Source organism: Myotis myotis, unplaced genomic scaffold (assembly GCF_014108235.1).
Source record: "Myotis myotis isolate mMyoMyo1 unplaced genomic scaffold, mMyoMyo1.p scaffold_m19_p_14, whole genome shotgun sequence".
Classification (NCBI taxonomy): domain Eukaryota; kingdom Metazoa; phylum Chordata; class Mammalia; order Chiroptera; family Vespertilionidae; genus Myotis; species Myotis myotis.
In genome coordinates, this window is record NW_023416318.1 from 13,486,360 (window position 1) to 13,513,888 (window position 27,529).

At 44.6% G+C, this 27,529-nt stretch overlaps 1 protein-coding gene and 1 pseudogene across 2 annotated transcripts; one reads left to right on the plus strand and one right to left on the minus strand.

Annotated features, from left to right (window-relative positions):
- Positions 1 to 907: 907 nt before the first annotated feature.
- LOC118668893 (ferritin light chain-like) lies at positions 908 to 15,650 on the plus strand. Of its 2 annotated transcripts, none has more exons than XM_036334236.1 (2): positions 908 to 1,090; positions 14,532 to 15,650. In XM_036334236.1, exon 2 carries the CDS (start codon positions 14,755 to 14,757, stop codon positions 15,280 to 15,282), a length of 528 nt encoding a protein of 175 aa, XP_036190129.1. In that variant the 5' UTR covers positions 908 to 1,090; positions 14,532 to 14,754; the 3' UTR covers positions 15,283 to 15,650. The 2 variants fall into 2 exon arrangements, with proteins under 2 accessions (XP_036190129.1, XP_036190130.1); XM_036334237.1 differs by having other exon boundaries at positions 14,616 to 15,650.
- A 6,737-nt stretch (positions 15,651 to 22,387) lies between these two features.
- LOC118668762 lies at positions 22,388 to 22,758 on the minus strand (annotated as a pseudogene).
- Between the last annotated feature and the right edge of the window lie 4,771 nt (positions 22,759 to 27,529).

Consider the following 27,529-nt stretch of genomic DNA (forward strand, 5'->3'; position numbering starts at 1 on the left):
AGTTGCCCCTCCTGATGGAGGCACTAGTCTTGCTCCTCCAATCTAGTTCTAACTCCACAGCCCCAGAGGTAGACAGTGGGTATATAACCATATTAACTTCCCTGTGGTTTTTCTGCCTTCTCCCCAGCACACGTTTTCCATTTGTCCTTCCTAGGAACTCACCATCCTAAAATTTCAGATTTGAAGCCCTGGGTTCAAACCCCCACTATGCCACCTGATTAACCCTCTGAGCCCTTTTTCTCACCTGGATCATGTGCATAGTAAACAGGACAATGATTGAAAAACGCTCATTAAATAAGTAACCATTACACTTCCGCCTATTATTTGCACTCCTTCCTCTCTATCGTGTTTTTCTAACTTAGCCTATAGGCTCTAATGGTGCTTTGTCCATCCTTGAGAATTATTTTAAAAAATATATTTTTATTGATTTCAGAGAGGAATGGAGAGGGAGATGGGAACATCAATGATAAGAATGAATCATTGATTGGCTGCCTCAACCCTTAACTGGAATCAAACTTCAGTCTGCAAGCCAGCTCTATCCATTGAGCCAAACCAGGTAGGGCAATCCTTGAGAATATTTTTGTACTTAATACCACTGTTATACAGTAAGATCACAATTTTGTTTAACGCAAAAGAAAAAAAGTAAATATGAAGGGAGAGGTGCTGGTATTCATTTTCTTCATCTCCCAAATTTCCTATAATGAACACTTACTTTTGTAAATTCGAAAAATGGCAGGGTTACAACCACAAAAGAAGGGGCATACAAACCGAGCTTCCCTACGCTACTGAAAGGAGGAAAAACGGACGGGACCGCCGCGGCTCGGAGGTGGTCACGCGGCTCTCGCCCCGCGCCTCCGCGAGATGACGTCAGTCACGTCCTCTCGCGTGCGCCGCCGCTCCCGGCCAGCGTGACCGCTCTTCCTCCACCAGGCGGCGCCGCTGGACGTTCTGTTGTCGAGGCTTCGGCGCAGCCGCACCGGTTCCCCCGACACGTCCCCACCTTCGCGTCTTTTCTGGAGAGCGCGGGAAGGCGAGTGCTAGAGTGGTGACGACACTGGGGTTCCCCGCACGGCTCGCGGGGCGGGGCCGGGTACGTGGCGCACGCGGGGAGGAGAAAGGAGGGGGCAGTGTGGCGCGCAGGACCCCGCTGGGCCTGGCCGGGCTGCGCCCGCTCCTCGGCCCGCCTCGTGACCCACCGTGGGGCCGAGCCCGGGCCCAGCTGCGGGAAGGTGCTGACGAGGCGGTTCTCGGCGGGGAGGGGCGCCGGCAGCGAGGCTATCGGCTCTCCCGAGGTCGTTTGCCGGCCGGGCCGCCCCCAGGCTCGCCTTTAGACCCGCTTTGGGGCTGGGCACCGACTTCTGGCGCCCTCGGCGACCGCGCCCTCACGCGGGTGGGACCAGCCCTGGAGTGTAACCCGCAGGCCCTCGGGGACAGCGGCGTGGCCTCGGCGCACGTGAGGCGGAGGCCACGCCGCGCCCGCCCCATTTTCCAGGCCGCGCGGCCCGCCGGGCGGAGTCGCCGCGCTCCGGGCCCAAGCCCCGCCCTGCCGCGGCTGACGTCATCCTCCCGCCGCCCTAGTGGTGGCCGGGCGCTCCGCCGGGCGCTGCCGAGTGGGGAAAAGCAAGCACGTGTCGCTGGGAGGAAGCCGGGTTTGACCCCCGGGCCCACCGCTTACTGGCCTCCTCGAGCGGCCAGCCAGTATTTCTGAGCTCCGGTTTTCTCCTTTAAAATACAGAGAGTAGCGTTCACTTCACGGGTTGATTAGTCCGTGCTTAGCACACGGTAGGGGGTCTGTCAAAAACACAAAAATTACTTTTCCACTTTTTCCTGCTAGGTCCTTAGAGCCGGTTTGCAGTAGCGTTCATCCCTGAGTAATCCTTAAAACAAATGACTTCGTGTGGCTCCAGGTAGTGGTTGTTAATCGAATTTTCCACCACCAGCTCAGTGGCTTTGGAAGAAAAGGTGGCAGATGGCTCATCCATAACCTGATGGACTGAACCTGAGCCTGCTCCGAGTTTAGGGAGGGGTTATGCCTGGAATTCTCTCTGGGCCCCCGCACCTGTGACACTAACGGTACATTTCTGGCTGGGAGCCCAGTCCAGGGCACACACTGCCGTGGGGCACCCTTCAGCTGCCTCTCCTCTTGCTGCCCTTTCCCAGAATCTTGCACCTCAGATTACATTGCTATGGCCAAGTCGTATTTCCTGGGGAGAAGCTAGCCGCCAGCTGCTAGATGAAGTTGTTCTAACAGAGTAAACAGAAGGCTATCTCCTGGTAGGAAAAACGTTCATGTATGCATTACAAAGTGCTTATTTAGAGGTGTCAAGGCCAGTATTAGGTGTTTCACTCAAGTTATCTCATTTGATTCCCACATCTAGTCCTGTGAGCTAGGTGGAATTATCTCTCTATACAGAGGAGGACATTGTGGTTCAGCAGGTAAAATAACAGCCTCAGCAAGGATATGGTAGTGCTCTTGGAGGCCATAGTAAAGTTCGAGTCCACCTAGTCAGCCCTTCCCAAGAGTATTAGATGCTGAGGACCATCCTAGAGGCTATAAGTGAAGGCTTCCCTCATGTTCCCATGCTTTTGGCCACTCCTGACATTTTTATCAAGGCAAAACTAGGTTAAGTGACACATCCAGGGCAGCATTTAAAGCTCAAGAAAGAGCTATCACCATAAGAAACATCCAAACCTGCAGAGAGTTTTTATGAGTTTGTTTGAGTCAAATTGATGACATGTGCTGGGGAGCAAGATCTCAGATGCTCCAAAGAATAATAGTTTTGCACCTCTTTTATGCATTTAAAATTAAAGAGGGCATATTAGCATAACCAATGGACACAGACACTGGGGCAGTGGGGGCTTGCCTGGGATGGGAATGGCTGGGGGTGGGGGTCAACTGGGGAAAAGACATGTAAAACTTTAGACAATAAAAAAATATATACATATACATATATTCATATATAAATATATATGAATAAAAATGACTATAAAAACAACAACAAATTAAAGAGAATGTAAGGAAGACTGTGAGCATGGGAGAAAGCAAAACGCATTGGATTAGGATATTATGTGCTTTCTTAAGGGTGGTTATGTCTTGAGGAGTATTACTTATGGCATCTCAAAGGTGTGTTAATCTAGATGTATAAGAACACTGGGCAAGGCTTGCTTAAAAAGCTTTCACTAAAGAAGCCATAGGCTGGGGCATGACTACCCACCATGACCTGCCCAGTTAGGAATTTATGGCTTATTACCACATCCGTTTTTCATCCACGGGTAGAAGAAGGGGGAGCAGAGGCAGGAACCCAGTTTTGCCAAGGTAATACTACCCTTGTATTAATGTTAACCTTCCTGTGAGATTACCAGGGAAAACTAAAGGATGGTGCCACAGGGAGGAAGGGTAAGATTTGCCAAATAGATACGATTTTAGTAGGTAGAGATGTCAGAGGTGGAGAAGAAATACCCCCTGCCACTACAGTGAAGTTCCCCTCTAGAGATGATGTAAAATATATGGTCATCTGATCTCTTAGCTGTTAAGCCAAAGGAAAAACGTTATAGCAAGAGAGAAGTGGTAGGCCCCAGAGAAAAGGAAGGAAAAATCAACTGTTCAGTCAACAATTTTTTTATTCAATATATATTGAGTATATACTATATGCCAGGCACTGAGCTGGGTCCTGAGGATACAGTAATGAACAAAACAAAAGCCCTATCTTCAAAAGTTTACATTTTAGTGAGGAGAGAAAGACTAAGAAAGGAAAGAAGGATAGAGGGAGGAAAAACTATATAGTATGTCAAATATGCTCTGGAGATAAGGTAAAACGAGGGGGTGGGAAGTAGAGAGGATATGCTCAGTGTTTTTTTCTCCCATTTTTTTTTTTTAATATATTTTATTGATCTTTTACAGAGAGGAAGGGAGAGAGATAGAGAGTTAGAAACATCGATGAGAGAGAAACATCGATCAGTTGCCTCCTGCACATCTCCCATTGGGGACATGCCCGCAACCCAGGTACATGCCCTTGACCGGAATCGAACCTGGGACCTTTCAGTCCGCAGGCCGACGCTCTATCCACTGAGCAAAACCGGTTTTGGCCACCAGGCCCATAGGTTCCAATGTTTCTCTTCACCTAGGAAAAAAAAGTGACCTGTCATTAATGGGAATGGGTAATTTTCATGCCATCTTTTGAACTCTCCTTTGCAAGCTGATGGATTCCTGAGATTTTCAAGGACATGCTCTGGCCGTTTCCCATCTGTCATTTATATTAGTGGCAGAACTGTGTTTCAAGCCAGGATGTCCTGAGAGGAAACCTGAGTAACATAACACCTTCTTCCTGCTGATGTGTTTTGTGTGGATATGTGGAAGCCACAGTGGTGCAATGGCTTCTTGCTGCTTTTTACAGTCTGTGATGTTCATTATCCTCATCCTGGTTGGGGTTTTCCTTTGAGAATAAGCCAGTACAGAATGAATCCTGTAGTATTATTCCTGGTGACACTGTACACATGTAATAGAGAATGGACATGCAGTCTCCATGCAGCCTTCTGCTCTGTGTTCCCAGCAAATTTAACAACACCTGATGGTTGTGTTCTAGCCCAGCATTCTCGGGGGAGGTATATGGCACAGTGTTAGACACCTGAATCCCTGCCAAGCTCATCAGTGCTGAGAGAGACTTGCTTTTAGACTCACATATGATTTGCACAAAACCTTTCATTGAACACACTTGGCATACATCTTAAATTTCCTGCACATTAGCCAAGGAGTTGTAACTAATGAGAGCTGAAAGCTATGACACTGTTATTAACACCCCGAAAGGTTAGTGAATCTTATGTGGATTACGTTATCTAGAGTTTGAACCATGGCTATAATGTTTGCAATATAAAAATTATTCCCGAAACCTTAAAAAAAGGGAGAAAGCCATTCCTATAAATCATATTTCTGACACAGCTAATCATGAAAATGTTCATAATTTAGTGAGTGATGTAGTTGATACCTTGCAAATGGATTTAAAGAACAAAACGAGTCCAGAGACATTTATGAGCTGAAGGTATCCTAATAGGATTGTTAGGGGTTGGGAGCAGGATCTGGGTCTCATGTTTGTTTCAGTACCCAGCACAGGGCCTCAGATGGCCATGGATACATAATAGGTGTCTATTAACAGTCACTGAATTACTAAATGGAAATTTACTGGGGCTTTCTGTGCTGCTAGACTTCACACATAAATAGACCTGCTTTGTGGAATTCTTAGCCAGAGCAGATATTTTATGAGAGCTGTCAGTCCCAAGTTGATTGGATGGACAAAGTGAAACCACGGGATTGTGTTTTAAAACCAAATACTCTGCTAAATTGTACAACTGGGATGTCCTACTTTGGGTAGGAAGTTGAAAAAAAAATTACCTCTACCTTGAGGTTTGTAGTCTTAGGAAAATACAGATTTTTTTTTTTTAAAGACACTCTAATGAACCCAGCAGGCGAGCTGGCAGGAAGTCAGACTGCGGTCCTTGCCTGAGAGGATGACACAGGCCAAAAGAGAAAAATAAATAGAAGGCAGCCAGAGCTAGTACAGCATTTTGCAAAGTTTTGCCGAGCTTTCCAGGTTTTTCTGAAAAAAGGAAGAAAAGAAAGAGGGGCAGGAAGAGGATAGGTTAACAGCTGGCTTCAGAAACGCTGACAAGTGGATTTGCCTATTGCCTTTGTTTTTCTAAGTCAAGGATAAGGGAAGAGGGTGTGCTTGGCCTGGAGCTGCTCCCTGGCAGAGCAGACTTCCTGGCCTGTGTGCTGCCTTGGTTAGAACCACCTAAGGCAGTGGTTCTCAACCTTCCTAATACCACGACCCTTTAATATAGTTCCTCATGTTGTGGTGACCCCCAACCATAAAATTATTTTGTTGCTACTTCATAACTGTAATTTTGCTACTGTTATGGATCGTAATGTAAATATCTGATATGCAGGATATATTTTCATTGTTACAAATTGAACATAATTAAAGCATAGTGATTAATCACAAAAACAATATGTACTTATATATGTGTTTTCCGATGGTCTTAGGCGACCCCTGTGAAAGGGTCGTTCGACCCCCAAAGGGGTCGAGACCCACAGGTTGAGAACTGCTGGCCTAAGGAGTCCAGAGGCCTGCTACCCTGTGTGACTTCTTGAAATGGGGACACAAACTGCCCTCCAGAGATGTCTTGGAAGAGTGGAAAGATCAGGAGTTTTGTTTCATTTTACTTTATTTTGCCTTTTAAATGTTTATGTGTATTTAAATAGGTAATTCATTTGCATGGCTTAAAACTAAAAAATGCATTAAAGATATATAGGGAAAAGTCTTTCTGCTTCTCCTGTGCCCCATCTGCCTATTTCCTCTACCCAAAATAGATAACCCTGTTATTAGGTTTTGGTTTATCCTTCTAAAACAAATATATACTCTTCCTTACTTCATTTTAACATAAACGGTATGATGCTATACATAACTTCTGAACCTTGTTGGGTTTTTTTTCCACTAACAATTTATCTTGGAAACAAAATAGAAAGCATTCTCATTTTATTTTTTTATTTTTTTTTTTTATTTTTTTTTATTTTTTTTATTTTTTTTGTTTTTTGTTTTTTTTTTAAATTAAATCTTTATTGTTCAGATTATTACATTTGTTCCTCTTTTTTTTCCCCCCATAACTCCCCTCCTCCCAGTTCCCGCCCCACCCTCCGCCCTCACTCCCCACCCACTGTCCTCATCCATAGGTGCACGATTTTTGTCCAGTCTCTTCCCGAATCTCCCACACCCCTTTCCCCCCCAGGAATAGTCAGTCCATTCCCTTTCTATGTCCCTGATTCTATTATAATCAACAGTTCATTCTGTTCATCAGATTATTTATTCACTTGATTCTTAGATTCACTTGTTGATTAGATGCATATTTGTTGTTCATAATTTGTATCTTTACCTTTTTCTTCCTCTTCCTCTTCTTAAAGGATACCTTTCAGCATTTCATATAATCCTGGTTTGGTGGTGATGAACTCCTTTAGCTTTTTCTTATCTGTGAAGCTCTTTATCTGACCTTCAATTCTGAATGATAGCTTTGCTGGATAAAGTAATCTTGGTTGTAGGTTCTTGGTATTCATCACTTTGAATATTTCTTGCCACTCCCTTCTGGCCTGCAAAGTTTCTCTTGAGAAATCAGCTGACAGTCGTATGGGTATTCCCTTGTAGGTAACTGAGTTTCTTTCTCTTGCTGTTTTTAAGATTCTCTCTTTATCTTTTGCTCTTGGCATTTTAATGATGATGTGTCTTGGTGTGGTCCTCTTTGGATTCCTTTTGTTTGGGGTTCTCCGCGCTTCTTGGACCTGTAAGTCCATTTCTTTCACCAGGTGGGGGAAGTTTTCTGTCATTATTTCTTCAAATAGGTTTTCAATATCTTGCTCTCTCTCATCTTCTGGCACCCCTATAATTCTGATGTTGGTACGCTTGAAGCTGTCCCAGAGGCTCCTTACACTATCCTCGCATTTTTGGATTCTTTTTTCATTTTGCTTTTCCGGTTGGGTGTTTTTTGCTTCCTCGCATTTCAAATCATTGACTTGATTCTTGCGCTCCTCTGGTCTGGTGTCGGAAGTCTGTATAGTATTCGTTATTTCAGTCCGTGTATGCTTAATTTCTAGTTGGTTCCCCAATATAAGATCGAGGGTCTTATTAGTTTTCTTGTAGATCTCATTAAGTTTATCGGCGGCTTCTAAACAGTTCTTGAGAGACCTTAAAAGTGTGGTTCTGAACTCTATATCTTCCATTGACAATTTTGTCCTGTTTCTTTGTCTCCGCATTTTGTTATGCTTCCTTGGTGCACCCCCTAGTGGTCTTTGTTCGCAGTCTTATAGTTAAATCTCAATTGTTGTAGCTAATTCCAGGGAGGGTTTGACCTCCAGGCCAAGTGGCTATGAGAGTCAGCTGTGTCAGCAGTGAGAGAACTTCTGTCCTCTAGGGAGGTGCTAATCTAGCCTTTGCCTGAGGCTATCCGGCAAATGCCTGTGTGCAGGGCTTGGGCGGGGCGGGTCGCACAGGATCAACAGGGTGGGCCGGAGAGAGCAGTTATGGCGGCTCTCAGTCCTGTCCCCAGGGGCTCTGCCTCTCTGAGTCCCAGCACCCGCTGCAAAGCTCAGAGAGAAAGCTGCACTCGCTCTGACCGAAGCCAGACAGTCCCGCTTCTCCCGTTTGAGTCTGGGTCGCTAGAGACTCGCCCGGACCTGGAGCTCAGAGTCTGCGACTCCCTCCCGATTGAAAACGCCAACCGTGCCCTCCGCCGCCAGCCCGCTCCGCGCACTCCGCACCTCAGAATTTGCCTTCAGCACTGCGCCTCCTCTGAGTGTCCGTATGCGTTTCTCTTTCCTCCTAGTTGTAGGACTTCCACTCAGCCAGCGTTCCTGTGGTTCTGGGTGATGTCCCTTCCGTTTTTTGGTTTCACTTTTGAAGTAGTTGTTCAAAGCAGCAAACTCCGGCGTTAACCTATGCCGCCATCTTGGTTCTCCTCTCATTTTTATTTTTAAGGTGCAGAGTTTTACAGTGTAGGTATGTACTGTAACTTAACTGGTTACCACTGAGGGACATTTAGGTTATTTCCAGTCTTTAGTATTACAAATAAGGGCATGGATTTTAAAGACAAATGTGCCGCCCTAACTGGTTTGGCTCAGTGGATAGAGCGTCAGCTCCAGACTGAAAGATCCCGGGTTCAATTCCAGTTGGGGGCACATGCCTGGGTTGCGGGCTCGGTCCCTAATAGGGGGTGTGAAGGAGGCAGCCGATCGATGATTCTCTCTCATAGTTGATGTTTCCATCTCTCTCTCCCACTCTCCCCTCCTTTCTGAAATCAATAAAAATATATTTTAAAAAAAGAAAGACAGATGTGCCTTCAAAACCTAGTCCTGATGCTTATTAGATGATTGACTTGGGGGCCTTCATTGCCTCATTAGAAAAACAGGGATTATTTTATGTTTTTATTACCTGTCCCATAACATTTCTATGAAAGATTATGTGGACGGAAGGGTCCATATGCTAACCTGACAAGGTCAGGGAAGGTCTGCATGGCGGTCTTGCAAACTCAGAGACCTAAAGTAACCACAAAGGATCGTCTGAAATTACACTAACTAAAAGCAGTTGTGGTGGGTAGTTACATCCTAGGCCAGTATCTTCACTGACAAGGTCAACCTTTACCTTAACTGAGCCTATCTGTCTTTTTGCATTAATGATAACATATCTTTGAAATGTCTGGGTAACTTGTAACTTCCCTTTTTTCATACCCTTTGTGGCACAACCTAATGTGCCTAAGCACCAGGACAGATACCACAAATTCCTTCATTGTTATTGTTAACATGTTAATTGTTGACTTAACTATCCCCCACCTATGTATGTGTCTCACATTTTACTTTTGATCCAGTCCCAGAGGTTTCCCCGCTTTGCTTTCTCCCACCTCTCTAATCTATCGCCAGTGGATTTCATGTAACCCACCTACGTCCCCTCCTTTGATTGCAATATATAAAAATAGATGGAGCCCTGACTGGTTTGGCTCAGTGGATAGAGCATCGGCCTGCAGACTGAAGGGTCCCAGGTTCGATTCTGGTCAAGGGCATGTACCTTGGTTGCGGGCACATCCCCAGTAGAGGGTGTGCAGGAGGCAGCTGGTCGATGTTTCTCTCTCATCGATGTTTCTAGCTCTCTACCCCTCTCCCTTCCTCTCTGTAAAAAATCAATAAAATATATTAAAAAAAAAATAGATGGAAAAAGACGCCATTCTCTGGAGCAGTGGTTCTCAACCTTCCTAATGCCACGATCCTTTAATACAGTTCCTCATGTTGTGGTGACCCCCAATTTCATTGTTACAAATTGAACCTAATTAAAGCATAGTGATTAATCACAAAAACAGTATGTAATTATATATGTGTTTTCTGATGGTCTTAGCTGACCCCTGTGAAAGGGTCTTTTGACCCCCAAAGAGGTCCCGACCCACAGGTTGAGAACCGCTGCTCTGGAGCATTACCCCAATCCATTGAGATACTGCTGTCCAGCAGCTTGGCTCAAATAAATTTACAAAAATTCTTTACAGGTTTGAATGTTTTTACGTTAACATTACAATAATGTAATATGTAAAATACTTAAGAAATACAAGGTCTCAGTGAAAACAATATACCTTGCAATTGGGCATAGTAGAATTTATCCTTTTAAAAATTTTTATGTATTGATTTTAGAGGAAGAGAAGGAGAGAAAAATATTGATTTGTTGTCCAACTTATTTATGCATTCATTGGTTAATTAAAAAAACCTTTTTTTTATTGATTTCAGAGAGGGAGAGAGCGATAGAAACATTAATGACGAGAGAGAGAATCATTGATTGGCTGCTTCCTGCATGCCCCTGCTGGGGATCGAGTCTGCGACCTGGGCATGTGCCCTAACCTGGAATTGAACTGTAACCTCCTGGTTCTTAGGTCGATGCTCAACCACTGAGCCATGCCAGCCAGGCAAATACATTTTATTTTTTAAGAAGAAATAAATGTTTAATATTTTTAAAAATTCAGATTAGCAAAAAAGTATAGATTGCCTATAGTTTTTACCACTCAAAAAAATTACTGCTGGGGGTAGAAGGATTGAGCAAAAAAAAAAAAGAAAAAAAGAACTAAAAAAAAAAAAAAAAATCCAAAAGCTACTGCTAACTTTTGACCTGTGTCTTTCTAGTTATTACTCTAACCAAATGTGCATTTAACATAAAATTCTTAGTAAAATGGTACTATACATGGTATTATGTAACCTGCTCTCTTTAGCTGACAGTGTATTGCGTTCATCTCTTCATGCCATAAAATATTTTTCTCGTTGTTTTAAATGACTTCATAGTATTTCATCTTACAGATATAAAATAATTTATCAAGAGTTCTCTCTGGGTAGACATTTTTATACATAAATATTTAATCTCTCTGGAATTAATTTTGATACATGGTATGAGGTAAGTAAATAACCTAAATCTTGTTACAAGTGGTTAGTTGTCCAACATCCATTATTGAATAAACCGTCCTTATCCCACCAATTAGAAATTTTACATTAACCATATTGTAAACCCTTATATATGCATAAATAGATTTGATTTTAAATTTTTATTCTGTGGACTAGCTTCTTTATTCTTTTTGTTAATTCTTACCTGTGGATATTTTTTCCATTGATTTTTAGAGAGAGTGGAAGGGAAGGGGGGCGGGGGAGAGAGAGGAGAGAGAAATCAATGTGAGACACATCAATCAGTTGCCTCCTGTGTACATGCCAACTGGTGCCAGTGATTGATCTGTAACCCAGAAATATACCCTTGATTGGGAATCGAACCCAAGACCTTCAGTGCACGGACTGATACTCTAACCACTTAGAAACACCAGCCAGGGCCTGGCTTCTCTATTTTTATACAGTGATCACAATTTGGTTTTCTATCCTCACCTGAGGATATGTTTTTTTAGAGAGACATCAATATAAGAGAAACATCGATCCTCGGGGTAGATAGTATTAGAATTAAGTTAAATTGTAGGACACCCAGTCAATGTCTACTGAGAATTAGAAAATTGCTCAGTGGTTTTGAGAACACACATACACACACACACACACACACACACACTGAAATAATATTTAGTTTTTCCAGGCAAATCAGAATGTTTTTCTACTTAATTCTTTTAGGTTTTTAGGTAAAGTTTGGTAGTTTTGTTCACAAAGGCTCTGCATGTTTCTCATATAAGAGTTTTAAAATTTATTTTACCATTATATATTTTAAATAAATTTTACCTTATTTATTTTATTTTTATTTTTAATCCTCACCTGAATATATCCTTTCCATTGATTTATTTTTATTTTATTTTTATTTTTTTAAATATATTTTATTGATTTTTCACAGAGAGGAAGGGAGAGAGATAGAGAGTTAGAAACATCGATGGGAGAGAAACATCGATCAGCCGCCTCCTGCACATCTCCCACTGGGGATGTGCCCGCAACCCAGGTACATGCCCTTGACCGGAATCGAACCTGGGACCCCTCAGTCTGCAGGCTGACGCTCTATCCACTGAGCCAAACCGGTTTCGGCTCCATTGATTTTTTTAGACAGGGAGAGAGAGAGAGAAACATTGATGTGAGAGAGACACATTGATTGGTTGCCTCCTGCATATGCCCTGCCCTGTCCAGGGCCAGGAATAGAGCCTGCATTTAAGGTATGTGCCCTTGAGTGGGAATCGAACCCGTAACCCTTCGGTCTTCTGGCTGATGCTCTAACCACTGAGCACCGGCCAGGGCTTAGAAAGAGAGAAATACATTGATGCGAGAAACATCCATCTGTTGCCTTCTGCACATGGCCTGACCAGGGATCAAACCCACCTGGAGGTAGGTACCCTGACCAGGAATTGAACCCATCATCTTTTGGTGTAGTGACAGTGCTCCAACCAACTGAGCCACACCCACCCCGGCTACCATATTTTTTAGCTATATATTATTGGCATATAGAAAAATCTTTTTCTTTTTTAATTTTTTTTTTTTTAAATATATTTTACTGATTTTTTACAGAGAGGAAGGGAGAGAGATAGAGAGTTAGAAACATCGATGAGAGAGAAACATCGATCAGCTGCCTCCTGCACATCCCCTACTGGGGATATGCCTGCAACCCAGGTACATGCCCTTGACCGGAATCGAACCTGGGACCTCTCAGTCCGCAGGCCGACGCTCTATCCACTGAGCCAAACCGGTTTTGGCCTTTTTTAATTTTTTAAATTGATTTCAGAGAGGAAGGGAGAGGTAGAGAGAGATAGAAACATCAATGATGAGGGAGAATCATTGATCAGTTGCCTCCTGCATGCCCCACACTGGGGATTGAGCCCGCAACCCAGGCATATGCCCTTGACTGGAATCAAACCCGGGACCCTTCAGTCCGCAGGTCAACGCTCTATCCATTGAGCCAAACCAGCTAGGGCAATCTTTTTATTTTCTAACTAGGGGCCCAGTGCACAAATTCGTGCACCTTGAAAGGAACTGTGTGCCAAGAGTCTGTGGTGAACACAGGGGTGGGTCTCAGCTCATCCTCCACGCCCTCACCCAGCCCCTCCTGCCACGACCCCCAGTCCCTTGTCCGCTGGCAGCCCCGCTCCCACCACTGCTGCTCCCACGCTGACGGTGCCGGCTCTGCTTCCACCCACTGCTGGTGTCAGCCCCAATTGCTTCACGCCGTCAGCCTGAGGGGCGATTAGGGCTGACAGCCGCTGCTCGCACCCGCTGACGGTGCCAAGTGATCAGGACTGGCTCCGGATGCCGGCTGTGGGTGCCAGCAGGGCCATTGCTGGCAGCGGGTGCGAGAGGCAGCTGCCAGCCCCGATCGCCCCTCAGGAGCAGGGGGAGGTAGAGAAGCCCTCAGGGACGATCAGGGCTGGCAGCCGCTGCTCACACCTGCTGATGGTGCTGAGCAATTGGGACCGGCGCTGGGCACCGGCAGTGGGTGTGAGCAGGACCGGCGCTGGCAGTAGGTGCAAGCGCTGGGCTGGACTGCGGCATGTGGGAGCAAAGAATTTTCAGCAACCACCAGAGGCTTGCCCCAATGACAGCGACCAGTGCCCCGCCTTGGTCTGGCGCCCCCACTCACCTGCTCCACTATCCTGCCGCTGCCGCTGCCTGCCATGTTCTATGCTCTGCTGCTGAAGCCTGCCATGTTCACGTACTCCCCTTGGTGGTCAGCACACATCTTAGCGACCGGTTGTTCGGTCTATTTGAATATTAGTCTTTTATTATATAAGACCATTTTATAATTGTGATATGCATAATTATGAATTTGCCTATACTAGTGGTTTTCAGAAAATTTTCTTGTGTTTTTAGGTGAAGTAGCATATCATCTACAAATAATGATACTTTTGTCTTTCAAATATCTAGAGCTCTTATTTCTATTTCTTGTCTTACTTTAGTGGCTAGAATTTCTAGAACAATGTTTAAAAATAGTGCCCATTCGTTCCTTGCTCTAGACTTGACTTTAAAGGAATAACTCTAGAATTACTCCATTAAGTATAATCAGGCTATTGGTTTGCAAACTTTTTTCTTCTTTTTCTCCATCACCATTTATTCCCTCTATGCCCTCTTCCACGCCCCCACCCCACCAATCACCACGCTGTTGTTCATGTCCATGAGTTCTTTCTCTCTTTTTTTCTTTTTTGCTTAATCCCCCCAATTCCTTAACACCCTCCCCCACCACTGGTTTGCAATTTTAAAAAAAAATGTTTTTGTTGGTTTCAGAGAGGAAGGGAGAGGGAGACAGAGAGACAGAGAGAGAGAGAGAGAAACATCCATGATGAGAGAGAATCATCAATTGACCACCTCCTGTACATTCCCTACTGGGGATCAAGCCTGCAACCCGGACATGTGCCCTGACCTGGAATCGAACCATGACCTCCTGGCTCATGGGTTGACGCTCAGCCATTTAGCAACACTGGCTGAACTTGTTTGCAAACTTTTCTAACAAGATTTTATCATTTTTCTAATCATAAAAAAGTTTCCTATGAATTGCTTTTGCTTCTAGATTTGAAATTAGACCAGTGCTACAAAAAAGAAAAAGTAGTCGCAGTGCACTCAGAGGTACCGGATCTGTCTCTTGCTTCAACAGTGTTTGGACAGAACAGACCCAGGGACTCCCCTTCTTCCAGCCTCCAGCCACTTTCCTGCGTCTCATTCAGTCACCGCCTTCAGAACCACCTCCAGGACACTGGTTTTTTTCTACCTTAATTCCTTATTGCTAAACAACCATGAGCTCCCAAATTCATCAGAATTATTCCACCGAAGTGGAGGCTGCGGTCAATCGCCTGGCCAACCTGCATCTGCAGGCCTCCTACACCTACCTCTCTCTGGGCTACTATTTCGACCGTGATGATGTGGCTCTGGAGGGTGTGGGCCACTTCTTCCTCGAGTTGGCAGAGAAGAAGCGTGAGGGCGCTGAGCATCTCTTTAAGTTGCAAAACAAGCGTGGCGGCCACATTCTCTTCCCGGATGTGAAGAAACCTTCCCAAGATGTCTGGGGCAAAACTCAGAATGCCATGGAAGCCGCCCTGGCCTTAGAGAAGAACCTGAACCAGGCCCTTTTGGAGCTGCATGCCCTGGGTTCTACCTGTGCAGACCCTCATTTCTGCGACTTCCTGGAGAACCACTTCCTGGATGAGGAGGTGAAACTGATCAAGAAGATGGGCGACCACCTGACTGACATCCGCAGGCTGGCTGCCCCCCAGGCTGGGCTGGGCGAGTATCTCTTCGAAAGGCTCACCCTCAAGCACGACTAGTAGCCTTTGGAGCCCAGAGGCCTTACAGAGGCCCCTCTGCATCCCCCTGTTGTCGTTGGCTTTTACTTGAGCCTCTTCCTGAAACTACTAGCCATTGTTTTAACCCAGGGGTCCTCAAACTGTGGCCCGTGGGCCACATGCAAATACAAATATTGTATTTGTTCCCGTTTTGTTTTTTTACTTCAAAATAAGATATGTTCAGTGTGCACAGGAATTTGTTCATAGTTTTTTTTTAAACTATAGTCTGGCCCTCCAACGGTCTGAGGGACAGTGAACTGGCCCGCTGTTTAAAAAGTTTGAGGACCGCTGTTTTAACCACTCTGGAGCCCTCTCCAATGCATTGGACCAAATGAAACAATAAAGTTTTTTGCAGCAAAAAAAAAAAAAGTAGTGAAATCTCTTTTTCCTGCTTTGTTTTGCCTTGCTTACTAGATTGTTACTTCTAATACTTAGACCCAAGCAAGAGAATCACCTACTCTGGAAGCTATACTTTAGAGGACCCCACATATCACAAACACATAAGATAATAAATTACTTAAAGAACTCATGAAGTCCTGACCGGTGTGGCTCAGGACTGGTTGGTTGGGCATCAAAATTTTGCTGGTTCAATTCCTGGTCAGGGCAAATGCCTGGGTTGTGGATTCAATGCCTGGTAGGGGCATGTAGGAGGTGGCTGATTGAGGTTTCACTCACACATTGATGTTTCTTCTCTCCTCCTCTCTCTCAAAATCAATAAAAATAATAAAAATATATATTTTAAAAAATGGAATTAAAAAAATACCTCATGGAAATCTTTGTCATTCAGGTCCTGATATTCAGTGCCCACTCAGTCCCACTCATAACATCTATTTTTTAAAAAATATATTTTTTATTGATTTCAGAGAGGAAGAGAGGGAGAGAGAGGGAAACGTCAATGATGAGAGAGAATCATCTGTTGGATACCTCCTGCACACCCCCTACTGGGGATCAAACCCGCAATCCCAGCATGTGCCCTTGACTGGAATCAAACCCGGGACCTTTCAGTCCTCAGACAGATACTCTATCCACTGAGCCAAACCAGCTAGGGCATAACATCTATTTTTATGACAAACTTTCTTCAGGTTCCAGTAACCAGGGCCTCTCATTCTAAGATCTTGCTCTTTCTACTCTTATTTTGTTGCTACTCTACATAAGATTCTCTCCTAGAGTATGGAAGATGCAGTGGGAAATCAGCTCTTGTCCTCAAGTTTACAATTGTGCATTTATGAGAGGTAAGACAAACCAGGATATGTCGGTCTCAGAGAGGTATATATTGAGGGCTGTGGTTCTTTAGAGAAGAAAAAATTCCCAACTATTGGGGAGAAGAGAAGGCTTCACAGAATAGGAAAGGTTTGGGTTGGGCTTTGATTTGGATCAGGGAAAATAGGAGTTAGAGAGGCATGTTAGGCAGAGCAAACAGCCTGAACAAAGAAGGAGAACATAGTGGTTCACTTTGACGCTCAGGGCCTCAGTTAGGAAAACTAGAAAATGTGGGAAAGGACAGGGCTGTTTTAATGAGGTCTTGGATGTCAGGTTTTGGATTCTGCATTTTATTCTGGTGAAAATGGTGAACCCCTGAAGACTTTTCAGCCAAGAAAAAGACATGCAGGGAGCTCTGGATTAAAAAGAGGGAAAGGCTGAATCATGGAAACCAGAGAGGGAACTAGTTAGTTCAGGAGATACTCAGCCAGGGTGGTGGTAGGGATGGAAATGACACATCTGTGGGACACAGCACGGCTGTAGAATTGATTGAAGTTGACCATTGATTGGCTGTGGAAGGGCAGAGGCATGAGTAAGGAGTCCAAAAAACCCCAAACATTTTTACCCTGGATACTTGGGAAAGGAGTGTTTCATCGGTATAAGCACTGAAGTCAGAAGGGTAAGGTGATGAGGAAGAGTGAGGCAGGTTGGGGTGGGGGTGATGGAAAGTTGGAAAATTTCTTTTTTGCGCCTTATGAATTGAGTTATTGCAACATCTAGGTAGAAATAACTGGTCAATTGGAAAATCAGTTTTGAAGGTTGGGAGAGAGTTTTAGGTTGGGGGTAGGATTTAAGGGACTGTTGTAACTGGTGATACTGGTATTATGGGAATGAAGACATGAAGGACAAAAGACCAAAAGAAAAAGCCTTAGGAGATGTCACCTTTGAGAACTGAGAGGGAGAAGTAGAAGTGGAGTAGCCAGGTAATGGGGAGATCCTTTGTGAGTGACAAACCTGAAGGCAGAGACCAGGTGTCTTACGCTCGTGTTCCCTGAATCCAATACTGTGCCTGTTGTACTACAGGCGCTCAGTGAATGTTTGCTGATTGAATAAACAAATGAATCATAAGAGAGAAAATATATCCAAAAAGGAAAAGGATTTTCAGAGGAAGGTGGTTAATAACATAAATGCTGCTGACAAGAAAAGGGCAATGTTGATAAATAAGAGGTCCTTAGCTTTCTCACTCGTCTTTTTCACAAAGCTCAAGAGATCACAGGAACATGGTCCAGGTCAGGCAGAGGGTGACTGCAGCTCTCAAGTAGAAGGGAACTCTCCAGGGAAGAGGTGGGCTCTAAAGACATTGGGCAGCTGCTGTTGGAGAGGACACCAAACGAGGCTGGTACTTTCTGGCCCCGCTCCAACCCTCCTTTTCTGTATTATGTAGTTGCCAGTGTGTGGGTACTGGGCCCCTCCCTCTGAGTCAGGAAAGAATCATTTCTAATTCTTTGACTAAAGTGAGGGACCTGTTTTGGTTTCTTTTAATGCTGGACTGCCAGCGAGTTGAGGAAGTAGGGAACACCCTCTTGTAAAATCTGGCCTTATATGGAGTGGGGCAGGTTGACCTCTGAACTTTAAATGAAGGCACCCTCAAGGCTGGCTTCATATGGTAAATATCCTTTTCTGAATGTACAGAAGGCTGGGGGTTTTCCCTCCTAAGGCAGTGGCCTGGAATTGACCCTGATGAAAGGCATTTTGTGATGCAATAAAATGGGGTGTGAAGGAAGCGAGGGGAAAAGGGTGAGGCCCAACCTCTCCTACCCTCCCTAACTAACCACACCATCACTCCCATTTGGGCCCCTGAACCGTTAAGGGTACATGACTTTCTAGAAGCGTATGCAGGAAGACAGAATGGAGTCACCATAGCAAGACAAACTGGCTACCCATGGAAATCCCCATGGTATCAACTCGCCTCAGAGCTTAGTCCGACTGGCACTTAGCCTTACCTCAAGACCCGATTTATTAACTCACCAAGAGTAGATCAACTCTCTGGGGTCTCAATCATTAATACAGTTCTCAGACACTGATGTGCATACAGGGATAATATTTTGATCTCCTAACCAATGTTTTTTTCTTCTCAGTTTCCTGTTACCCAGTAACCCTCCCTCCCCTTGAGATGGCTGCACCTTGAGGCATTTTTTTTTTTTTTTGTCTCAAGGCACTGCTGTAGAGCAGAATGCAGCCAATAGAAGACTGAGGACTAAGTTAGTTGAGTCTGATTTAGTCTGTTCTCCACCATTAGGTCACATTTTCCCAGACTAGGAAATGCATGCTGTCTCAGGGCACAGTCCTGGGCACTTGTGAGGGCTTGCACTTACCCCTTAAGTATTTCCATGCCTGAGAGCACAAAAACTAGCAAATAAAAACAACCACGACAGGTTGAGAGAGCAACTTCAGAAAAGAACAAACTTCTTTCCTTCTTTTATGAAAATGGGCCATACATTTTCATTTCACACTAGGCCACACAAATTATGTAGCTGACCCTACTGGCAGATAGAACATTCCAGAAGGAGCTAGCCAGAAGTCTTAAGAATATTCTACGGGTGCCCTAGCCAGTTTGGCTCAGTGGATGGAGCGTTTGGCTTGGCTCATAGGCTGAAGGGTCCTGGGTTCAATTCAGGTCAATGGCAGGTATCTGGGTTGCAGGCTTAATCCCCCACATTTGAGAGTCAACCAATCTATGTGTCTCTCACATCGATGTTTCCCTGTCTCTCCCCTTCTCTTCCACTCTCTAAAAATCAATGGAAAAATATCCTCAGGTAAGGATTTAAAAAAGAGCATTTGGGGGAATTGTGGCTTATGTGAGAATATAAGTTAGCTCTGCCTAAATTTGGAACAATTTGGGGCTATTTCAAGTCATGTGAAATGTCAACCCTAGTGGGAAAGAACTATTAGCATAGCAAATGTGAAATGACCACACATGTGACAAAGGAAAAAAATCAAACTTGTTAGAAAATGTTTATTGGCTGTTCACCTTCGTTTGAAAGAGGAAAAAGGTGGATAGAAAAGGCTGACTAGCCCAGCTGGCGTGGCTCAGTGGTTAAGCAGTGACCTGTGAACCAGAAGGTCACGGTTCGATTCCTTGGTTTCAGGCTTGATCCCCAGTTGGGGGTGTGCAGCCAATCAATGATTCTCCCATCAATTGACGTTTCTATCTCTCCCTCTCTCTTCTCTCTGAGATCAATATATATATTTAAAGAAGCCTGATAATTTAAAAAAGAAAGAAAAGGCTGACTAGTTTCTCCTTGAAGCAAGTACTCTTGTTTATCCTAATAATCTGGGATCAGATCTAACTATCAAATCAGAAAAATTTGATTTGAAAGGAGAGTTGATCTCACACCTTCTTCAATATTGGGTGCCACCAAATTCTGGTTGTTGCCAATTTGTTACTCAACAATGGTACTTATAAAATCCCAGGAGAGTAGAACTCATTTCAAAGGGACTTTTTTTTTTTTTAATCATTTCCGCCATGACTGGGTAGTTTGTTTAGTTGTTAGGGCATTCCTGATACATTAAGGTTGCAGTTCGATGCCTGGTCAGGGCACATACAAGAATCAACCAATGCCTGCAAGTGTGGTTCAGTGGTTGAGTATCATCAACCTATGAACCAGGAGGTCATGGTTCAATTCCCGGTCAGGGCACATACCTGGGTTGTGAGCTCGATCCCCAGTGGGGTGTGTGCAGGAGGCAGCCGATCCATCTCTCATCATTGATGTTTCTCTCTCTCTCCATCTACCTTCCTCTCTGAAATCAATAAAAATACAATTTTATTTTTTAAAAAATACATGTTTATTGATTTCAGAGAGGAAGAGAGAGGGAGAGATAGAAACATCAGTGAAGAGAGAGAATCATTGATTGGCTGCCCCCTGCATGCCCCCTACTGGAGTTCAAGCCCGAAACCCAGGCATGTGCCCTTGGCCAAAATCGAACCTGGGACCCTTCAGTCCACAGGCCAACAACGCTCTATCCACTGAGCCAAACCAGCTAGGGTTAAAAATACATTTTTTTTTTTTTTAAAAAAGAACCAACCAACGAATGCTCAAATGGAACAACAAAAATTGATGTTTCTCTCCCTCCCCCCATCTCTTTCCCTTCTTCCCTCTCTCCCCCTTCCTATCCCTCTCTCAAAACAATTAAATATTTTAAAAATGACTTCCGCCGAAACCGGTTTGGCTCAGTGGATAGAGCGTCGGCCTGCGGACTGAAAGGTCCCAGGTTCGATTCCGGTCAAGGGCATGTACCTGGGTTGCGGGCACATCCCCAGTGGGAGATGTGCAGGAGGCAGCTGATCGATGTTTCTCTCTCATCGATGTTTCTAGCTCTCTATCTCTCTCCCTTCCTCTCTGTAAAAAATCAATAAAATATATTTAAAAAAAAAAAAAATGACTTCCGATGTGTCTCCTGTTTTGAATTCCCCATTCATATTTCTCATTTGCAAGCACTTCCTACATATTGAAAATAACATTTTGTTTGTCAGATGTGTTCCAAACAGGTTTTTCCAGTTTGTCCATTCATTGTCTTTTAACTCCGTTCCTCTGGAATGTCTCCAAGCCACATCATCTGATGGTAATTCACTAAGTAATCACAATTTACCACTAATAATCAACATTTACTGAACATGTTCTAAGTGCTTCGTGTGCCATTAATCCTCACAATCACCCTATAGATTGAGTACTGTTCTGTTTTACAGATGAAACAGATAAAAGGGTAATTTGCCTAGTCACCCAACATAGTAAGGGATGCAATATGATCCCAGACCTGTCTGACACCCAAGCCCCAGGTTCCAAGTCTGTGCTGTCCAATACAGTGGAAAGGTAACTATTAAACACTTGAAATGTGTGGCCAGCCTAATTTAGAAGACCAAATATGAAAGAAAGACTAGGAGATATATAAAATTATTAATTTTAATTACATACTAAAATATTTTTAATACATTGACCTAAGTAAAATATTTTACTGTTTCTTTTTTTGAATGTGGCTACTAGAAAATTTAAAATAGTAATCAAGCCCTAGCTGGTTTGGGTCAGTGGATAGAGCGTCAGCCTGTGGACTGAAGCGTCCCGGGTTTGATTCTGATCAAGGGCATGTACCTTGGTTGCAGGCTCTGGCCCAGGCCCTGGTCCTGGCCCATGCAGGAGGCAACCAATGGAGGTTTTTCTCTTACATCGATATTTCTGTCTTTCCCTCTCTCTTTCACTATCTCAAAATCAATGGAAAAATATCCTCAGGTGAGGATTAAAAAAAATAGTAAATTATATTTCTATTGACAGGACAGTTCTAACCACTTTGCTACACTGCCATCCTTCACTTAGGCCAGTGATGGCGAACCTTTTGAGCTCGGCGTGTCAGCATTTTGAAAAACCCTAACTTAACTCTGGTGCTGTGCCACATATAGAAATTTTTTGATATTTGCAACCATAGTAAAACAAAGATTTATATTTTTGGTATTTATTTTATATATTTAAATGCCATTTAACAAAGAAAAATCAACCAAAAAAATGAGTGCGCATGTCACTCTGACACGCGTGTCATAGGTTTGCCATCACTGACTTAGGCGAAGACAGTCTTCATGGCCCCTTGAGTCTTTTCCAATTATATCACACTGTTGGCTTCTAAATTTGTTATGAAACTAAAACCTCCCAGGTTTTAAAAAATTTTTTTATTTTTAGGTGAATTAAAATCATCCTAGGACCTCACTTCTTTTTTTTTTTTGACCAATACAAAAGTTTAACAAAAGTTCAATGTGAAAATGGACAGGACTCGATTTTTATATTGTAGTAAAACAGGTGCTGTGGAGAGGGGACATGGTGAATGCAGCCATTCTTTATACTCATTCCAAGGCCTCTATCATGGTGATACTATTTCCTCCTATTACAACCACTAGATGCCTGATGCATGAAATTCATGCAAGAGTAGGCCTTCGCAGCCCCAGCTGCAATGGCCGGTCCTCACAGCTCCAGCTTCGTCGGTCATTCAGCTGTTTGGCTATTCCGTTGATTTGCATATCATGCTTTTATTATTATAGGTTCCAATATTCTATTGCCCACCAGTTGCTATCTCCACACTTCATCGATGTGTCACAAGATTCATAAAGGGATCAAATCTCCACAGTATTCCTTGGACATGTCTGCCACCATTTAATTTCAATGGTAACTTATTGTTCGTAAATTTTTTTAACTCGGCAGGGTGAGTTTAGCTCATGGTCTAAACGAGCTCAAAGATAGCTCCAAACGGAATTTGTGGCCTCTTATGCTCAGGACCTCACTTTCTTGAATATTCTCAGTCCCCTCCACTCTTTCTCATATATGACGAGGTTTTGTCACCTTGTCATTAACCCCATCTGGATATTCTCCAGTGTATGGCTTGTCCCCCTCAATCCCTCAGTGTGGGAACACAGCCATTGCAGATAACACAGAAAAGTGATGCCCCCAAATTCATTGAGCCAGAGCGTAGAACGATGGTTACCAGAAGTCCAGGCAGAATTATTATTTAATGGGTACAAAGTTTCAGTTTGGAATGATGGAAGAGTTCTGGAGCTGGACAGTGGCCATGGTTGAATGTACTTATGCCACTTTAACTGTACACTTAAAACTGATAAATTTTATGTACATTTAGCAACTTTGTGAAAAGGAGTGAAGTTATAAAACATATTGCAACATAGATGAACCTTGAAGACATTATGCCAAGCAAAATAAGCCTGACACAAAAGGACAAATATTATATGATTCCACTCACAGGAGATAACTAGAATGTGTAAATTCGTAGACGGGAAGTAGGTCACAGGTTACCAGGGCTGAGGGGAGGGGTAGTAAAGAAAAGGAGGGAGGGCAGAGAGCAATGGTTGGGTTGGATTAGAGCCTTTTAGCACCCGGGACACATAAGGGCAGTCGGTCTCCTGGAGGTGCGTGCTTGGCCCCAGTGCTCTCCGCCCAAGCGCAGGGGCTTTGTCCGGGCGGAATGCGACGCGGAACAACAGGGTCGGAGATGGTGGCGGGGCCCAGGATCCGGGCCAAGTCCCTCCGCCTCCTCGCTCTGGCCTGTCCCTCAGCTCCGCGCGCCCCGCGCCTGCCCTTTGAGGCGCGGGCGGCGCATTGCGCCCTCCCCCATCGCGCCATCCTCCTTGAACAAAGAGCTCCGAGAAACCCTGCGCGGCGCGCTGCACACGCCTGCGCTGCCGCCCACGGATTGGAAATAACCGGCAGCGGCGTGGCTGCGGGGTGGCCCCGCCGGCCAGTGCCCGGGGTCCTTCTTGTCTCAGGGTCTTTATCGCCGAGTCTGGGGTCCTGGGTGTTTGGGGTTTTGTTTTGCACTTGGTCCTTTTACTCTGTAAGTATTAAAGATTTTCTCCCTTTTTCTCTTCTTTATCTTCCACTATCCCAATTTCCCCCGTGCCCACGCAATATTAGACACACACACACACACACACACACACACACACGCACGCACGCGCGCAGTGTTTCCATTTGTTTTCCCAAATGGCATCGTATAACATACGCCACCCCACGTCTTGCTTTTCTAATACGTCGTGGACACGCCAAGTCCCAGCTGGCATCCACTCCTTTGAGGGCTGAGTATTCACGGCATGAAGACATCTCAGCTCATTTAAGGGTTCTGTCGATTATGCCCTTCCCTTTGTTTCCTGTGTTTTGCCACCATTAACGGTGCTGCCAGGAATATACAGCCCCCAAACCTGGAGCAGTTCCTGTTTTCACCAGTAATGTCCGAGAACTCGTTCTCCTCAGGCCCACGAGCCTTTTGCGGGTCCGACGGGTGTAAATACCGGGGGATCGGCGCCTGCTTTCCACCCAGATGGAACCCATCGGCGCTGCCGTCTCCCTCCTGCCTTCCTCCTCACCATTTCCACCCTGCTGCTACAGAAGACTAGCTTTTTCTCCTCCCTGGCAAGGCTAAGTTCCTGGGGCCCCAGAGCTCTCTCCTCCCACCCCCCACTTCACCCCCACCCTCTTTTCACCTAACTGCTCCCCCTCACATGTTCCATTTCATCTTCTAAAGCTGCTCACATCTCCCCGTCCTAAGGAAAAAAGAATCTGCTACTCCTTTCTTTGTCCTATTGCTTTCCTTCCATTTACTACACAACATGAAAATCATCTTCGAATTATATTGCTGTTAGATGCTATACCCATGGCTCATAATCCAAAGGTACAACATAAAAGGGAGAGGTAGCAGGACGTTGTCTGCTCATCACCCATTCTCCTCCCACAAGGCCAAGACTGATACCACTTTCCTTGTATTTTTCCAGAAGAATGATAGCAATGTATATCTATGTCACAAACAGTAGCAGAAGGTGCACATTGCTCTGCAATGTTGCATTACTTCTTGGAAGTTTGTCTGCTCTGCCTGGCTCCTCACCAGTTTCCCACCCATTCTCCCCTCTGCTCTTCTCACACACTGAAGCTGCTTCCGCTCAGGTCTGCTCCCTTCCTTGAGGCTGTCTCCCATATCTGATCAAGTGCTGACAGTGCCTCTTTTGCAATATTTATTTCTCCAATTCTTCCTCTTTGTTCCTCTCACTCCACCTTCTTTGGGCCTCCTTTGTCACCTTGCCAAGCCACTGCAGTAGCCTCCTGGCCGTCCCCTCACAAGATCTGGTGGTGATTCCTCAGTTTGCCCCTGGTTGTTGATCCAGTACCCCACAGCAAATACTCTCCCAAGGAAATGGCCCCTTACTTTTAGGAACTGATAGATTATTGCATGGAAGAAGCCCTGGCCTGGGTGACCAGAGGCCAGGGTAGAATCCAGACCTGCCTGCTCCTTGCCTGGTACTGCCTTCCTCAAATCGTTCCACATCTCTGGTTTCCTTGCCAGATGACTTCCAAGGCCTTCTGGCTCTAGCCTCTGTGAGGATCAATTACAGTTTCACTGCTCCCCCATCTCCACTCCCCGTGCTGGCCCTTTCCTCAGTCAGCCATACTTTCCATTTCTCTCTCACTGTGCCTCTGAGGAGGTCCGATCCTACTCGTTTTTGAAGAGCTGACTTTTAGTTGCGGTTTTCCTCAAAAAGTCTTCTGTGGTTTCCCCAAATGAGAGGAACTGCCTGTCCTTGCAAGGCATACTCCATAGCACTTTCTCTCCAGTGCACTAACGGCACTGACCACTCTGCCTTGTGGAGTTGTTCCATACCTGTCCTTCTGCCACTGTCCACCTCTCCTCCATCTTCTCTAGCATAGTACTTTCTATAGTACCTGGTAGAGGGATATGGCTGTGGGAGTCCCAAGACCTGGACCCATTCCCAGCTCTGACATTAAATAATTGTGTTACCTTGAACATGTCAGATAGCCTGTTTGAGCCTCAATTTCCCCAAATGTAAAATAAGAAGAATAACCTATTTCATGGTGCTGCTGTGTTGATTAGGTAAGATAATATATGACAAAGTGCTTTGTGAACTTTAAAGCTCTCTACAGATGTAGGTAGTAATATTATAGATAAATATTTCTCTGATGCTGGTAAGAGTGATTGCCTTTCCAAAGCAGAATTTAAAAAGAAGGTGGGGAAAATTGTGGAAAATGAGTTTTTTTCTCTAGGGTCTAGTCTTAAAATTTGGGGACTGCATTCTAGTTATCCCTTTTAGATTAATTACCAGGTGGCATTAAATATAATAGTAAAAGTTAGAAATAACCTAATGTTAGATTATGGTTGATGGGAATAATATGTGGTCATTAAAATTATATTTTTTGAAGAATATTTAATGTCATGGGAAACAACATAAAAGTTTAAAAAGCATACTAGATCGAGTATGTGGAAGGAAGGTGTAGGAGGGGAAGAGGCTTTTCCCACCACTTTCATAGTTTCTTATGAGGCCTCCAAATGAGGCACCTAGTGCCAGAGAACTTGGAATACATTCCAGAGCCTGAGTCCTCCACAAATAGCTCATCCCTTGCCTCCAGGAGTAAAGGATTCAGAACAGATGGACCTGGAGCCTAGTGCCTCAGGGGAGGCCATGCCCTGTCCCAGATCAGGGATAGCCTTTGGCCTGCCTCTGTGTCCCTGTGGCCTGACATACCAGAGTCCTCTCTGCGCTGTTTCTCCTGGCTGTACTGGGAGAAACATAACCTCTATCAAGGGACAAATAGAACTTGTCAGGGCCTGCTTTGACATTGTCCAGAGAGGGTTTACAGGAAAGGCCCCCTCTAGCCAAAAAGCAGAATGCAAGTACAAACACTGGAGAACTACGCTCCGAAAAGAGGGGCCATGGGCTACAAGAGTGAGCAAAAATGAGCCGTCACCGGTGGTTGGGAAGCTCAATGGACTCCAGAGAGAAAGTAGCATTTATGCTGGCCATGGAAGGACAGTAGGAATTAGGCAAGTGGAGATATGATCATTAAAGCAAAGCTGTATGCTTATTATCTTACCCACATTTTATATTCTTGGTGGGGGAAGGAGGTGTTTTGTTTAAAGTATCCTTTCCCCCCTTAATTGCAACTTTTATTGTAGAAAATGTGGAAAATAAAAGTCTCCTATAACATTACCAACCTAGAGCAGTGATTCCCAACCCTGGTTGCACATTAGAATCTCCTGGGGAGCTTTTAAGAAATACCATGAACTATCTGTAGAGAGTCTGATTCATTTGGGATGAGGTGGGGGATTCCAATGTCCACACTCACAGACACACAAACACACACATAAACCCACATGTCCACCCCATCCATGAGCAAACCTTGCCAGTCTATCTTCAGAATATATCCAGGATCTGAACACTTCTTACCATCTCCCGTGCTGTCATCCAAGCCACTGCCTTCTGCCTGGATTATTGATACAGCCTCCTGACTAGTTTCTATCTTCAGCTCCCACCTGTCCCCCACGTCTGTTCTCTACATTGCCTTCTCCAGAGCGGTCCTTTAAAAGCATAAGTCAGGTCCCTTCTCTATCGAAAACTCTCCTATGGCTCCACTTCCCACTCAGAGTAAAAGGCAAATTCTTAGAACGGCTACAATGTCCTACATGACCTGACATG

Excerpts from the sequence above, each read along its gene's own strand:
- LOC118668893 (XM_036334236.1), top strand. The coding sequence starts at position 14,755 with ATGAGCTCCCAAATTCATCAGAATTATTCCACCGAAGTGGAGGCTGCG.